The sequence below is a fragment of the Mus caroli genome, unplaced genomic scaffold, assembly GCF_978045245.1.
Source record: "Mus caroli unplaced genomic scaffold, Mus_caroli_1 scaffold_5, whole genome shotgun sequence".
In the NCBI taxonomy this organism is placed as follows: Eukaryota; Metazoa; Chordata; class Mammalia; order Rodentia; family Muridae; genus Mus; species Mus caroli.
Window position 1 is genome coordinate 117,566,486 of NW_028227260.1, and position 17,152 is coordinate 117,583,637.

The 17,152-nt window shown below is 43.8% G+C and overlaps 1 protein-coding gene across 1 annotated transcript; it reads right to left on the bottom strand.

Annotated features, from left to right (window-relative positions):
- Positions 1 to 7,153: 7,153 nt before the first annotated feature.
- Positions 7,154 to 12,095, bottom strand: LOC110287112 (uncharacterized). The gene is made up of 3 exons (XM_021153786.1): positions 11,731 to 12,095; positions 9,015 to 9,060; positions 7,154 to 7,379 (listed from the first exon to the last, which is right to left on the bottom strand). Exons 1-3 carry the CDS (start codon positions 12,093 to 12,095, stop codon positions 7,182 to 7,184), a joined length of 609 nt encoding a protein of 202 aa, XP_021009445.1. The 3' UTR covers positions 7,154 to 7,181.
- Positions 12,096 to 17,152: the final 5,057 nt, after the last annotated feature.

Below are 17,152 nucleotides of genomic sequence, written 5' to 3' on the forward strand. Positions count from 1 at the left end.
CCCCAAGCTGCACATGTCACTCAGTGATGCACACTGTCCTCTCTGTTCATGTCTGCCATCAGCTTTTGGTTTACAGCCCTGAGTAGGGCTAGTTAGGCACTCACGGGGTGTGGTGTGGTCATAAACATGTGTGTGGACCCATCCAAGGAGAAGACAGTTGCCAAAGGGGCCACTTGGAGCAGGAATCTGCTTTTAGGAGGCATTGGAGAAATATAACCCAAGTGGAATCTGAGCAGTGAAACACCCTTTGTCCCAGAGAGGATCCCAAAGAAGGGTTGACACTGTGTGAAAGCTGATTTGTAATCAGAAAGAAAGGGAGGCATGGGAATGTTCTCTGACCAAGATAATCCTGAATTATTTGTTGAGGAATTTCTTGTGGTCAACCCTTCAAAGTCCTAATCTATACTATCCATAGGCTGGGAATTAACTGGACATTATTGCATTAAGAGGCTTATTTATTTCATATTTCTTCACGGACACTCGAGGCCTTGGTTTTTATCGATGGCAGAAACTATACCTTCAGGCTAGGATCAAAAGCATGCTCACCAGTGAGTCCCATTAACCCCTTATGATAACTGCTGGGAAAGGTCAAATATTCCAAAAGTTTTGATAGAGCCATCTTTCTCAAAGGTCACATGTTATGCCCTGCCTAATGGCGATCAAAGCCATCATCCTGATACTATATGGAGTCCAGCCTTTTGTGTTGTGAATATCAAATATGTAGTATTGAGAGATACTACAACATCTTCCAGCACACAGTATATTTTATACACAGTGCACTTTGCCTACATGTGAAAGAAACACACCCATTAGAGAAAATTTTGTTCGGTTCATTTTGACGATTTACCACACTACTCCTTGAAACACAACTCAGTGGTAGATATCACTTGCTTAATAGAGTGAGAGCCAATGTTCCCTTCCTAGCACTGAATAAAAGGGCTTCATTGTGAATCATTTCTTACATATTAAATGCGATCCTTTTCCCCGTAGTAGGGCATTGCTATAGCCTGGACATACATAGCCTAGACATAGAGCACAGTGCTATAAAACTGCAAGCTGGTCTGCACGATGCCTAAGAATAGCCCCATATAAATATCTCATTTTAGAGATGTGAACACTGGTGTTCAGAGAATGAACTCGCCCCATCATGGTAATCCTTTCTATTTAAAATTTGTTTGTTTACTTGTTTATTATTGTGTGTGTGGACCTAACTAGGGAAGAGTGCACATGCCCCAGTGTGTGCATGTGTGCGTGTGTGCGTGTGCGTGTGCGTGTGTGTGTGTGTGTGTGTGTGTGCAGATCAGAAGACACCTTCTTGGAGAGGGTTCTTTCCTTTCCCCTTAAGTTTAATTCTGGGATTAAACTGGAGTCACCAGGTTTGCATAACAAGAGCCTTTAGCCAGCTCACATCAGTCTTCTGTCTAGAGTTACAGTTGTAAGACCTGGGAACCTAATCGTTCTGGCAGTGCAGACATTACTAAGTGAACATTAGCTCTTCCTCGATGAAAAGCAGTCTTACAGTGTCTCTAAATTCTATCCACAGGGGCTAGCGGGGTGGCCCAGTGGTTAGGAGCACTCGGTGCTCTGGTAGAGGACTCCAGTTTGATTCCTGGCACCCAGGTGATGTTTTGCAACCATCCCTAATGCCAATTTCAGGGAACCCAATACCTCTTCTGACCTCTGAGGGCATCACGGATGCATGTAGTATACACACAGGCAAAACACTCCCACATAAACTAATATGAAGAAATCTAGTAAAAATGAAAGTCTCCCTACTTTAAGGACTAAAACAGTCCAGTTAAAGGAGAACAATAACCAGAACTACGGAAGACTAACACGAGAAAACCTCAACAGAACTTCGTACAATTTTGTTCTATTTGAGAACAAAACAAAAATTGCCAAGTCCTTGGTTGCTTTCCACCTGAAAAGTTGACTCAGTGATTAAAATGCACTGGAGTTCGGGTCATTTGTTGAACTGGGGATACCATTGAACAACTTGAAGGGCCTGACTCTGCTTTTTCAGAATTATCTCAAACTAAACAATAACAATGTTTTGCAATGCCCAGTCCCCCCACCTGGCCTGTGGAGTACATGACTATTACAGTGGTGGCAACTGTTTGATGGTGGCCTTCAGGAGAGCTGAGAGTTTGATGGAAGTCTGTCACATATAACTAGGTTATGAGAAGCCCCAAGTCCTTGATGGTATCTCAGTGCTGCAGAAGAGGATGAAATAGTCTGCATCCTAACATCTGACAACTATCTGTGCATCTACCCCTTGTCACTTCTTATTAGTGATACTTTAATCTTATTCAAGAGACTGGAGAGGCCTTATAATGTGGTCCTGATTGAACATCACATGTGTTGGGAAAAGGCCTTCCTTGCAAAGCTCAATGAAGCCAATGAAGAACAAGAGAGCCTTTAAATGCCCAGCTTTCTTCAAGTGTGCCTAAGGCATCAACTATCCTATGATACATACAGAAAATTAAAAGGTTCCTGGAAAGAAGTATATGAAAAGTCCTCCAGCTGAGACTCTTCCAAGCCAGGAGGGAATATGTTCTGATACTAATGAGCCTCCAAGAAAGCATCCACATGTGCTACCAGCTGTTAGAGCACTAGAGCCAGGTTGGGTGGAGCATTGGAACTAGGTTGGATGGAATATTGGAGCAAGTGTCAAAAGCCAACTCAACATCTAGTAAACCAGGGAAGGCAGCAAGGTGTGGCATTGGTGATTGGGGTCAGTGTTGATAGCAGCCAGCGGGGGCACTGCTGGTAGCAACATTAGCACTAATAGTGCTGATGGGAGCAAAATGTAATTATCTGGGCTGATACTCTTGGTAACCTGTGAGAAAATCTGCACTTTTAACTCTTTAGGGGCCAGTGAGAAGGAACAGGAGAGAGAAATCATGCACTCCTGCATGTGTGCATGCACTTGCGTGTACACACACACACACACACACACACACACACACACACACTTGGCCAGGCCCAACCACCAGTTTCATTCATTTTCAGAAGTACAAATGCATATGTATATACATATACCTACATACGTATGTACATACATTCATACAGACACACATACAGACATATATACATAGTGCACATACAGATATACAGACATACACACACACACACACATACACATATTTGGTGGATGGAGCAGAACCCCAAAAGCCACATTTCTTTTTTTCTCAGCATTTTTGTAGCTTCTTAGACAAAAGTTCTTCATGAAATGACCTCACTGATCAAGTGTTACACAGAAGGGGAGTTACAGGAGCACGGTGATAACAAATTCAAAGGAGAGTTTCATTCTGTAAGTTCATTCAAGTTCAAAGTAACAGTTTCCCATGGCCCTGCTTTATCATAGTGTACCTCATCCTTGGCCTCATCCTTGAACCTTACCTAGAGTGAATGTTTTTCCTTGACCACACATCTGTCCCAAGCTCATTTCTCTTGTTAGTGCAGTTTATGAGAGCTCATTGTATTCAGCCTTTACTTACTATTCTATGAGGAGTGAGAACATTCAATTCTTGATTCTAACATTTTTCTTTCTGGTAAAACAATCAAAACCATCTCCTTAAACTTTCTTCCTAAAATTCTTTGAATCAAATTAGTAATTCTATAAAGTCACTAATACATCTAAACAGCATTAATTCATGAACGTTCATCTTTATGTTGATCGGCAGGGGATTTACCCAATAGTGGGCTGATGCCCAAGAATCATTAGGCTATGTAATAGTATCAGTAAAAAGCAAGAAGCAACCCTGGGATGAAGTCTCTGAGGACCCTGCATCTCAGAGCATACCCATCATAGCCATGTAAAACAGTGAACTATCTCTAGAACACTCACTTGCTTGTCATAGCATTTCCCTACAGTAATAGCTTGTGCCAAGCCAGGTTGGTCATCTGTAATGAGTTACATTGCTCCCAACACCCCCTACCACATTCCCCTGGATACAAGCCCAGGTACACACCCCAGCTCTCATTTATCCAGTGCTTAGAGAAGGAAGACAGAGTTGGGCTGGAATTGCAACACAGGTCTTGGCCTCTAAGCAGGAAGGGTGGACCTGGTAAGTGAAAGTGGGGTAGACCAGACATGCAGGCTCTAGTGAATCCCGGGATGGTATTGACAGAGTAAGCAGGAACCTGGCAAATAGCTAACACCCTAAAATCAAAAAAACTGCATGAAAACAAGTACTCCGTCCATCACCAGAAAAGCACCACAATTCAGGCGAAGAAATCTAGGGACATGTCAGATCCCATGGAAGAAGAGCTGCAGTAGGCAAATGGACTCTCTGGAGACAGCCCATCTTCTTGCTCAGATATGAGGAGTAGACTCTGGAAAGGCCTGGCCCCAGAGCCTTCGTCCGTGGACTGCTTCTTGCCACTACTGTGCTTTTTCCTATTTGTCACTGCCATACTCCTCATTTATGTAGCTTAGTGTGAGTGGACACCGGGAGACCCTCACTGCCTATAGCCTTGTGTGATTACTTCCTGAGTGATAGCCCATCCTATTGGGCAAGTTTCCTGCAGATCAACATGAAGAGGAAAGTTCTTGAGATAATGCTGTTTAGATGAATTAATGATTTTATGGAATTCCTGGTTTGATTTAAGTCGTTCTAGAGAGTTAGCGTGATTTAAGTAATTGTGTGATGTTCGGGTAGTTTCTAGAAAGTTTAATTAGAATCAAGAAGAGACTGTGCCCCTTTGTCATAGAATGACAAGAGCTGCATGGGTTGGAGAAAGGAACACTGTGAGCATTCAAGCCTTGCAAACACAGAATGGCGGCAGCAAGAAAAATTGGCTTGAGACAAGTTAATCATCAAAGTAAGCATGCATTCTAAGTTAGGCCTGAGTTCCTTGATCTTGTGTTCTAGGGATGTGGTAACATGTTTTTGGTTTGTACTAAGAAATAATAAGGTTATGAATAATGAGTAAACAATTATATTATGAGTATAAGAACAGAGAACAGATGACTAGCCAGTCTAGCTGATCAAGACTAAAACAAACAAACAAACAAACAAACAAAAACAAAAGTCATAAGACAGATGACCTGTTCCTTAGTAAATGCAGATTGTCTCCAGCCAAGTACAGCAAGAAACTTGCTACTATAGACTTGGCCTACTTAAGCTTTGTTAATCTATGACAAGAGAATTATTTCTTTGGGGTTACAATGAGCCCTTCTTAGTGCTGCCCTCCCTCTGTCAGCTGCTTTCAGCACTGACCCCAATCGCCAATGCCACACCTTGCTGCCTGCCTCAGTTTACTCTGCAGAGTCAAAGCTGGTCTTTGACAGGGTCACAGTGAGAATCCTAGATAATGAAGAAGAGGAGGCCATTTCTAAGGGTCTTCAATGCTGGAGTTTGAGAATGTAGTGTTACATGATCCTTCTTCAAGGAAGGGCAGCTTCCTTTGGGGGTTTGGACAGTTTTGTCCTTCCCTTACAACCCTAGCCCTTCCCAACTCCCTCAATCCTACTCTACCCTACAACATATCACCAGCACACAAGCACACCAGCATTGTTGCCTGAGTGACGTGGCCCTTTCTCAGCACCAAGAATACTACCCACCTCATATCATATCACCATTCTACATACATGTACACCATCTTAGAAACTCCAGTTAGCCATAGGCTACAGCCTGGCTACTTAGCCCCTCTTTTCGTGGAAAAATCTCTCTCTCTCTCTCTCTCTCTCTCTCTCTCTCTCTCTCTCTCTCTCTCTCTCTCTCTCTCTCTCTCTCTCTCCTGCCCGTTTTTCAAGATTGTGTTTCTCTGTGTAGCCCTGGCTGTCCTGAAACTCACTCTGTAGACCAGGCTGGCCTCAAACTCAGAGATCCATCTGTTTCTGCCTCCCAAGTGCTTGGATTAAAGGCTTGCATCTGGCCATCAACAAATCTTTTGATTTGAGGAGATCATCTTCTGCCTCTCCCCCATGGTCCTTATGTCTTCACTAGAAGACCTTTGAAGGTCTTTCTTAGCTACAAGAGGGTCTCAAACACTGCTACAGTGAGAGACAGCAGCAACAGGTGTGGTCATTGGGAGCAATGTTTAGACCCGTGGATATTGCAGACCCTAAATGTCTCTGATATCAGGTGGGGGCTTCACACATACTTTTCTTCCTCGCTTACCTATAGCTTGCACTCATTTGGAGTACCCCTTTGTGGTTACAGGAAGGGCATTGTGGGGGCCTCACCTACCTTGTGTGCACTGTTTTAGTTGCAGAGTCTACTGCAGCCCACTTGTGACTGCTTCCTTTGGCAGTCGCCTAAGGCAGATCATGGCACTCTACCATCATCCCTACTTCTGCTCTAGGCTGTTTCCCTTCTAGAAGGTACTGTAGGCAAGCAGCTATCTCTTTCTACCTGCTTTGCTCCTCCCCAGCTGCCAAATTCTGAGCCCCATCTTTTCTTCAGTCCACTAGCTACCTGTGGTTAATTGTATAGTTTTGTGTTTAATGTATTGTTGCTTCCACTTGCATTGCTATCTTCATGGCCACATTCTTCTGACACTTCTATCCCCTGGGAAGCAATGGACTTGGTGCACAGCAGGCTAGGTCACTGACATCCTAGTCCTAAGTCTAGTGGTGCTAGACTTCTACATCACTGCTGAAGAGCGAAGAGGGCTACATAATGTCTCAACAAGTTATAGAGGCATCTCCCTGGTAGTTTGAATAAGAATGAGCCCCAAAGGATTTTAATGTTTAGTTATCTGTGAATGGTATTATTTGAGAAGAATTAGAAGGATTTGGAAGTGTGGCCTTGTTGGAGGGAGTATGTCACAGAGAGAAGGTGTTGTATGGCTTTGAGGTTTCAAAAGTCCATGCCAAGACCAGTCTCTCCCTGTCTGCCTGTGGATAAGGATGCAGCTCCCAGCTACTGCTCTAGTACCTGCCTGAATACTACTGTGCTCCCCAAATGATGGTAATGGACTAAGCCTCTGAAACTCTAAGTAACGCTTCAGTAAAATGCTTTCCTTTATAAAAGTTGCCTTGGTAATGATGTCTCTCCGCAGCAATAGAACAGTGACTAAGACGATCCTCTTTGTTGGAGCTCTCCTTCTATAGTCTGCTTTCTGCATTAAATTGAATGGAAATTTATTATTTTATGTGAGAAAAAAAGAGGGCAATTGAAGCAAAAAGATTTCTCCTCTTTATTGCTAATTTACATAAAGCGATAGTGTTGTCACCGCCAATTTGGGTGGCTAACATGTGGCTGACAGCAGAAAAACTCATCTGCGAGCGGCTCCTGAAGAACAACAACGTTCTTGGTTTCTTTCAAAACCTTCCGGGGAAAGCAGCTCTGTTTATCAGGTAGGGTGTTGGTGGACGGTAATACCTTCTGATGTTTCCTAACTTTGGCTCTTTGATTGCAGAACCAAATCTGAAATCAGAGCAACAGAAACATTGGTTAAGCAGAGTAAGTAGTTAACGTTATGATGGAGAAACACACCATTCAACTTCATGTTACTAAGATTCTCTCCCTTACAGGGTCAAGAAGGTGCCTATATCATGTGAGTACTTGGTTTCCATCCCATCACCATCATAAACCACCACCATCACCAACATGCATTTCAATTTCATTTCTATGGCTGGAATCAAATACCCTAAGAAAAAGCAACTTATGAAGAAAGGGTTCATTTGACTTACAGTTTCAGGTTGCAGACCATTGCTAAGGGAAAGTCAAGGCAGACACTTAAATCATCACATCCACAATTAAAGAGCACAGAAATACATGGACTCTAGCTCACTTGCTATAGTTCAGCGAGTTTTCTCTACTTTCATAAAAGCCAGTGCCACAAACCAAGGAATGGTGCTTCCCCAAACAGGCTGGGCCCTTTTATAGTAACTAACAATCAAGACAAACCTGACAGACATCTCACCAAACTAACTCAATCTACATAGTTCCTCATTAAGACTCCTTTTCCAGATAATTTTAGATTGGGTTAAGCTGACATTTAAAAACCAAACATCATAATCCACTACTTGCCAACTTGACACATTCCTTTAAGCCATAACACTTCATCCCTTGTCCCCAAAGTCTCATGTTAATATCATAATGAAAAATATAGTATAACCTTAGAAATAACCACAGTTTTTAAAATTCCAAGGCTTTAAAGTCCAAGTATCTTAAGTGCAAGCTCCTGTGAAATTAAAAACAAAATAGAACAAGTTATCTCCTTAAACATCCTTATTCCAAAAGGAAGAACTGGGGCATCAACAATGAACAATCACATGTAAGCAAACGAAAAACACATCCGTGTAACTGTGAATCCTATAGCTGAATGCTCAACACTTGAGACTCATAATCTGCTCAGCTCTAAAAGGTACGGACAGCCCCACATTTCCAGCTCTGCCACATGCTTACTTTTTGGAACACTGACTAAGTCACGTGGAGTTCTAGCATGACTCTACATAGAAGTACCCCTGAAGGACACTGTTATCATAAGGGGCTGAATATTAATTTTGGTACATGCCTATATGGTATGACTGATATACGTGCATATTTATACCTTCATTAGCTACATATAAAGATTTATTTATTATGTATATAATGTTCTGTATGCATGTATGCCTGTAAACCAGAAGAGGACATCGGATCCTGTTACAGATGGTTGGGAGCCACCATGTGGTTGCTGGGAATTGAACTCAGAACCTCTGGAAGAGCAGTCAGTGCTCTTAACTCCTGAGCCATCTCTCCAGCCCCCATTAGCTACATAGAAACATAAGCACAAGTCCTTTTGCATAGAGCCTAGGAGAAGCAGAACAGTTTGCTTTACTTTTCACTTAGAAAACTATGTTTTGTTCAGTAATGGAAAAGAAACTGTAGCTGGCGCTCCCCTCACCATCTTTCCCAGTTTACACCCCCAAATATCCCTTCGTTCAAATCTCATTTGCCAGTTTAAAGTAGAGAAGCAAAAATCCAGCAACTTCTCAACATTTAAGCTAAGACTGCTCATGTCTTGAAGCAGGTTTGAGATGAAGCGCCTGGTTACAGTTTTATTATGGATAAACTGACCTTCACAGTGCATTCTTCTACATTCATGAGCTTTGCAATCTCTTTCCTGTGGAGAAAAAAAGCATCAGGCTTTAATAGTTGGCATTAGGGGTAAAAGTAAGCACAAGTGGATGGTCTGTGCATGCTTTAAACTTCTTTAAAAGTTTTTTGTTTTTTTTCTTTAGTTTGCATGGGACTGTGTGTGTGTGTGTGTGTGTGTGTGTGTGTGTGTGTGTGTTTGCATGTGTGTCTCTGTACCACTTACATGCCTCATGCTCATAGAAGTCAGAAGAGGCATCAAGATGCCCTGGAACTGGAGTTACTGATGATTGTGAGCCATCATGTGCCTGCTAGGAATTGAACTCAGGTCCTTTGAAAGAGTAGCCAGTGCTCATAACTGGTGAGTCACCTCTCCAGTTTGTTTTTGTGTGGCTTAAAGTTTGCTATATCCGTTCACACATCTCCCCAAGTACACTTTCCTTGTAATTATTAGAAAAAGTGTAGTTTAGCAGTGGTTACACTTCCTCACAAATTAAAAGATTTTTAATATCTCTACAATTTGGAAAATGGTTAATCCTCACATTGATAAATAACAACAATGTCTAAATACATTTTATGGCACTGAGGATTGAACATGGGATCTTGGACATGCTAGGTAGGTGCTATATCCCCAGCTTTTTGTATATTCTATTTTGAAATTGTGTCTTATTAAGTTTCATAGCCAGAACTTAGACTTTTTTCTCCAGCTGGGTTGACCTGGAACTTGCACGCCCTGCTTTAGGAACCGATGCATCTCAGAGTATAGGACTACACTAGCAGCCTCAGTTAGTAGCATAAGCTTTCTACAGGTGTGCTGCATCACTGCAGATACATAAAGTACTCCATGCTCATGAAGATGATTTTGATGTAATTTTATGTACAAATGTAGGGTTCTGATACAGGTGATACATACAAAATACATGCAATTAGAAATGATCAAACCTGGCTGGGCAGTGGTGGTGCACACCTTTAATCCCAGCACTTGGGAGACAGAGGCAGGCAGATTTCTGAGTTCGAGGCCAGCCTAGTGTACAGAGTGAGTTCCAGGATAGCCATGGCTATACAGAAAAACCCTGTCAAGAAAGAAAGAAATGATCAAACCCTGAAACTTCTGAATATAGAAGAAAATAATTGAGATTAAAAAGGCAACAATTCAATCAGACAAAATATTTGCAAGTGAGTAACCAACCCGCAACAGAGACATATTTTAAAACATGCAAAATGGTTCAGTGGGTAAAAGCCTTTGCTACCAAACATGTCCACATTAGTTCTATCCAACAAGGTAGAAGAAAAAGGAGAGAGAGAAGCAACTTGCATGAATTATGCTCTGAACTTCACATATATACCAAACCATATGAATAAATAAAGACTTAAGGAAATGTTTGACCGATGCTTAGAATAACTCCTACGTTTTAAAAAAATGCAAATACAAGGTCAGTGCTGCTTCCTCACATCTAGAAGCGTAGCTATGGACAACATCCAGAAAACAACATGCCCCAGTGAGGTACTGGAAACACTAGGAAATCTTACTCTCTGAGATGTAACATCAAATTTTGTAGCAGGTGGTTCTTTTAAACTATGAGCATCCAATTATTGAACTGGACCATTCTGATTCTAGGTGGATACTCCAAAAGACTGAAAAATTCAAGGTCGAAGGGGGATTTTTTTTTCAAGCTGGAGAGATGGCTCAGTGGGTAAAGACAGATGCTGGCCAAGCCTAACGACCTGAGTGTGATCCCTACCACACAGACTGTGGGAGAGAAGCTGGCTCACTCCATTTGTTTTCTGACCTTCATTCGTGCAGCCCACATGTATACATGCACACAAAGCAACTAAGTCATTCTGTCTAATCATGCACAACAACCCACCCAGATCTCCTTCCACAGAGGGTGATAAAAGAAAAACACACATTTTCTATGCAAAGGTGCCTTAAGAACATTATTTGGCCTTGGGAAAGCAGAAATTCTGCTCCATGCTTGAGCATCAAAATGGACCTTGAGGACATTAGCCTAAGTGAAACATAATCAATAGCCAAGAAAAGGGTAGATTATGGATCAAACATCTCTTTAAGTGGTCCTTCATGTGAAGTACCCAAATAAGTCAGATTTAGAGAATGAAATTTTAGAATAGTGGTAGTTGGGGATCAGGGGAAGGAATGGAAGATATTTAAAGGGGACACAGGATTTTGGTTTGTCAACACAAGGAGTTTTCTGATTTCCCAAAGCAACTTGAAAATACTCCATGATGCTGAATTCAGAATTAAATACATTTAGACCAAGAGTGTTAGGTTTTTATGTTTTAGGACTATTCTAAAGTTAAAGCAAACAAAGCAAGTGACCAATGATCATTTTGTAAACTTGGTTTACACACAAAGAAGCTTTTTACACAAAAAATCTTTGACTTTGGTTCCCACAAGGTATCCTGCCCACTCCCACCAGTAGGGAAGAGAGTCGAGACCAGCAGGCACGACTAAAATTTCAGCTGTTTGAGGAGGCTGAGGCAGAAGCATCAGCCGTTTAAAAACTGGCTGGGCTAGAGTACAGTTCAGGCCAGCGTACGTCGCTCATGTACAGAACCTGTCTGTGGCTTGGGCTCTAGGTTTGGTCTTTAGGACACAAATAAAATAACTAAGGAGAGTCAGGAAGGAAAAACAGAACCTAAAACCCTGAAATAGCTGCTAAGTAAGTCACATACATACCTTTGGAGTGTATTGGGGCATTGAGTTTCTTCAAAAATCCTGTCTAGTTCAAGTAGTTGTTCGGGAGTGAACTTGTACTGCTTTCGGCAATACTTGGTTGGCTTTTGAAAAACAGGCTCCTCCTCCTCCTCTTCTTGTGCAGGCTCAAGGGGTTTCCCACAGGTGTCGCTCTTCATTGGACGGGTGTAGTTGTGGTCCAACACAACGTTCATGTAGCTCAGTCCCTTCAGGATTCCTACAACTTCTTCACCGTGGCTATCATCTGTTGTTGCTGACCTCCATTGCTGGATTTCAGATGCTACTTCTTCTTCATAAAAGTCCACACCATAATTGTCAACATCGAAGTAGTATTTCTTATATGCCATGGATGAAGCTCTGCCGGAGTCACTGGACCCTGGAGTTCCGGAGGCTTTGAGCCTTCGAATGTGGAAGCAAACCGTTTAGAATGCTCGAAGCAATGGCGTGCTAGATTATTTAACGTAACTCATTGGATCTAGGCTAACGGCTGGGGGTGGAGCTCCGCGTTGGCGGGAAGAAAAGAGTGAGGTATGGCAAACGGGCAGCAGAATGGTGCCTTTTGGACACATTTGAGCTACAAGTTGTACCTGAGCTGAGTAGTTCCTTGGTCTCCAGATCTGATGAGGGTAGAAAGCTTGACGCGAAAGCTTACTTGCTAGTGAGTCCGGTTGTCCCCATGGTCATCTTGAAAAATCTAACTTTGAAAAGATTAAAATTATTGTATTTTTATTTCTATGTGTGTGTGTCTGTATGACATGTGGAGGTCAGAGGACAATTTGGATGAATCCGTTTTCTCCCTCTACCACGTGTATCTCAGGGATTAAAATCAGGTTGTCAGGCTTAGTCACAAGCACTTTTTACCCATCCAGCTTTCCCACTGGGCCAGGATTTTCATTTTTCGAATCTTCTCCAGAATCCATATGTAACATTTTACCCAGTGGTGATCACAATCCAAAATGCAGACACTGCACGGAGCCCAGCCTTCAAAATCCAGAGCTCACTCGAATCCTCCTCCTCCTGTTTTTTTTTTTTTTTTTTTTTTTTTTTTGTGCTGGAGCTCAGCACATGCTCAGCAAACCCTCTACCACCAATCTACAAATATAGAACCCTTCAGGCTCATGTTAAAGAAGTGCACACAATAAAAGACCTTGTGTCCAAGAGCACTTGCCTGGCGTGGTTGAAAGAACTTTGTGATTGAATTCGAACATTGCAACAAAAAAATGTATAACTCTACATAAAAGATACTTTTTGTTGTTGTTCTCAGTAGAAAAACCTAATCAGAGGGCTGCTCTTGCCAGGGCTGTTCTTGCCAGTCTGTTGATTTTTTACTCCTCCTTCTGCTCCTCCAGGTCCAATCCCCAGTCTCATCCCCAGCTATGTGGCAGAGAACACCTGCTGTTGTCTCCCTTCCTCTCTAACCCCATCCTGAGTGGAGCACAAAGATCACCTTCAACCTCCACACACCCCCCAACTCATCCCATTATCCCAGCCTCCAGCACCCACGGGCCTTCCTTCCCTGGGAACACACCAGCTGAGCAGGCTAGGGAAAAAGGGCCACAAAAAATTTTCCTGCCAGTCAGCACAAGGCCACCAAGCTTTTCTAAAGTCCAGGGAAGGAGCACAAATGAAGGAACAAAACAGTCACCCACCAGACACAAAACCAGATACCTGCACTTAGATCTAAAATGATCCCAACCCCAGATGCCTAGACTCCAGTGCAAGAACAAAGTTAACAGCCAGGTCAATAAATCTCCACTAAAGCCCAGGTATCCTACCACAGTAGGCCCTGAATATTCTAACCTAGCTGAAGCTCAGTGTTAATAGTTTCTTAAATATTAGATGCAAGGTTTTCTTTCAATAGTAGTTGGTTTCTGTAACCTGGAGACACATATTCTAAGCACAGAGCAATCCTCTCATCTTGCTTTCTAGTACAGTTTTCAACTCTTCATGCCTTTTTTTTCCCAGATGGGCTCTTTTGATAGAAGTCATATGTATAAGTCGTATCATTATGTATGCCTGGTATGCATGCCCTATTCCCTATACAGGCTTTGCCACCTCATGCTAGGCTTGGGAGTATGTTGTGATGGTGTGGAATGGCCAAATTCTGAAACACTTACCAGGCTGATCCAGTAGGCAAAAAATGAATGACCCAAGACAGCTCTGCGAGTGTGAAGATGGTTGTGAGGGTGGGGTCTTCATCACTCAAGAGGCTGTGCTGGCCCAAGCTGCTTGACCCCCACCTAGGCCTGTGACTGTGTAGATGGTATAGGAGTGTAGAGTCTGAGTCACTCTTAAGGCAAGGCTGGTATGCAGGCTGCTTGCCCCTAAGCTTGGAGTATAAAATTGGCATGAAAAGGCAAGGGCCTAGGTCACTCACATGACTGGACTGCATGCACAGGCAGTGTGATACGGGCAGAGCTTGGAGTCTAGCTGTGACAGGCAAGCTACTGGGAACTCAGCAGGCTTTGTGAGAAGAGCTGGACCTGTGAATATGAGACTGGTGTGGGAGACCATGGTACTGAACACTCAACGAGCTGGGCTGTTGCCCAGCCTGCATGACCCCAGCTGGGCATTTGGCAGTACACAGCACCAACAACCAAGGTTCTGGGAGACACCATGTATGTGATATTGTTCATACCAACTAGGCCTCAGACTGGGGGTGTGAGGAAGGGATTGGAGCAGGACACTGAACAGGGAGGGATAGTAATCCAGTATCGACATGGCGACTGTTGGAAGATGAAGGCAGGTGCTGAAATAGGCAATCAGTATGTCCAGCTGACAGAAAAGCTGTTTAACCACAGGGTATGTCTAGGAATTTGAGGCTTGCCAGGGAAAGGAGAGTCTTGGTTACTGTCCAGGGCAGGGTTAGCGACCTGGCCATTTAACTTCTCTCATACACTCAGCTTCTGTGCAGACTTTTTGACCCCAGTTAGGCCTGGGAGTGTGGTAATGATGGGAAAAAGTAGGGTTTGGCGGGGGGGGGGGCGGGGGGGGGAGTGTCGCTCACCTGGTTGGGATGCCGTACATCCAGCCTGTGATGGTGACCTCATTTCCTTCATGAGCAGGTGCAGGAGACCAAGGATCTGGGTTACAAAGGAGTCCTGGCTGGTCTGGGGGCTTCTGGAGTGGGACTATTCCTGGAACTCTCAGGATAGAACACAAGGTGGAGTCTTGATCTCTCTCCAAGAGGGGCCTGAGAAGGTGGCAATGTCCTAGTAGTCAAAGGACACCGGTCCTTCACCAGGATGAGCTTGAGTTCAGACTGTGTGTCTAAAGCTAGGCCTGAAAGTATTGCATTACACCTGTAGGGATTTGAGCTCTCTCTCTCGAGGAGGGACTGGGACACATTCTGATTGAGCTCTGGTATGCTAGCGACTTGGAAGATGACTTAGGCAGGTAATGTTCTTGGGAACCCATCAAGTTGGGCTGCTGTGTAAACTCTGTGAAACCAACCTGTCATGTTTTGAGAGTTCTGCTGGATAGTTTTTTTTTTGTTTTGTTTTGGGTTTTTTTTGTCAATTTGACACAAGTTAAAGTCATCTAAGACGAGGGAACCTCAATTAAGAAAATGCCTCTATAGAATCAGGTGGTAGGTAAGCCTGCAGAACATCTTCTTCATTAGTGATTTATGAGGGAGGCTCAGCCCATTGTGGGTGATGCCATCCTCAGACTGTTTCCTAGTTTCCTCTGGGTTCTATAAGAAATCAGACTGAGCAAGCCATGCAGAGCAAGCCAGTAAGCAGCACCCCTCCAGCACCCCTCCATGGCCTCTGCCTCCAGGTTCCTGCCCTGTGTAAGTTTCTGTCCTGACTTCCTTTGGTGATGAACAGCAGTGGGAAGTGTAAGTTAATTAAACCCTTCCCTCCCCAACTTGCATCTTGGTCATGATGTTTCATGGTAGCAATAGAAAAGCTGACTAAGACAGCAGGCAAGCTAGGCTTGGAATTGTGAGGATGCTGTATGGAGGGAGGAGCTTGATCACTTAACCAGTCTGAGCTTGTACCCAGGCTTTTTGACCTCAGATGGGCCTGGCAATGTGGGGATAGCACAAAAGAGCAAGAGTTCTGTTCACTTACATGGATGCCTTGAGTACAAGCTTGGTGAATAAAGCTAAGCCTTGGGACTGTACTGAGAGCAGCAGGCTAGAATTTGAGCTCTCATCAAGCTTGGATGCAGTGTGATTGACCCCAGCTGGACATGACAGTGGTCAGGCAGGCTAGAATCTTCAGATCTCACCAGTCATTGGTTGTACCCAGGTTGACTGACAGCAGCTCAATCTAGGAGTGTAGTATCAATTCAAAGGAGCTTAATTCTGGATCACTCATTAGACTGGCTTGGGAGAAAGCTGTGGTACCTGGACTAGGGGTATGAAGATGGCACATGAGGGCAGGCCATTGCTCCCTCACCGGCTGCGGTAGGTTGGTGGTCAGTCTACTTCAGCCATTCTATGCCTGAGAGTACAGGCATGTCCTAGAATTGCATGTGTTGAACCATTCACCAGGCTGGGTTCTAGTGAAGGTACCTCAAGCTAGGCTTTGGCTTGGTACCTCAAGCTAGGCTTTTGGCTTATTACAAGAGGATCTTGATCTCTTAACAGGTTTGGGACAATGCACTGTATGTTTGGCCCTGTCTAGGACAGGTTTTGGTTTTTCAGCTATGGCAGGTACTCATTAAGCTTTGTGGCAGCAGCTAGGTCTCAGGGTATCAGCTTTTGTGGGAGAAAGTGGTTCTGGACACTTCACCAGTCTTGGCTAATGTCTAGGCTTTTCAATTCCCCAAGGTATTGGGCAGTAGAGATGGCACCTGAGATCAGAGGTCTGTAGTTGAGTCAGACTCAACTGACTGCACTGGTCAATGATCTGATTCATCTGAACTAGGCCTATGACAGTGAGGAAGGTGCTGAAGCAGTAGTTTTGATCATGGAAAATGGATACCTGATTCTCAGGCTATGAGAACTAATATTAGGATGGGTACTCAGTGAAGGTTAAGGCAGGTGAGGCTTTGGGGGAATCATTATGCTTGGCTGCTGGGCAACCTGCTGGGATTGTTAGGATCCTGGGGTAATTGGGTCTTGATCACTCGATTAGTGCTAATGAGTCGGCAGCTTGACCCTAACTCAAACTATGGGAATAGCACAAGATGCCAAAGGTTAGGGTCACACACAAGCTCAGATTTTATGTAGCCCCCCCCCCCCAGGTTGGCCTGGGAATGTGGCAGTGATGGGGAAGGGTCATTTCAGGGTCACTCATCTGGTTGGGGTAGTACATATTCTGCTTGTGACTGTGGTCTCTCATTGTGTACAGGTGCAGTAGGGCAGGGAACTAGGTCACACAGGAGTCTTGGCTGGTTGGGAGTAGCTGTAGTAAGGCTATGCCAGGGAATATGAAGATGGGGCCAGAGGGTG

Coding starts and splice junctions, on each gene's coding strand:
- LOC110287112 (XM_021153786.1), bottom strand. CDS start 12,095: ATGGCATATAAGAAATACTACTTCGATGTTGACAATTATGGTGTGGAC. Junction 9,061..11,730: donor TGCCCCAATACACTCCAAAG/GTATGTATGTGA, acceptor TTTTCTCCACAG/GAAAGAGATTGCAAAGCTCA. Junction 7,380..9,014: donor TAGAAGAATGCACTGTGAAG/GTCAGTTTATCC, acceptor CTCTGATTTCAG/ATTTGGTTCTGCAATCAAAG.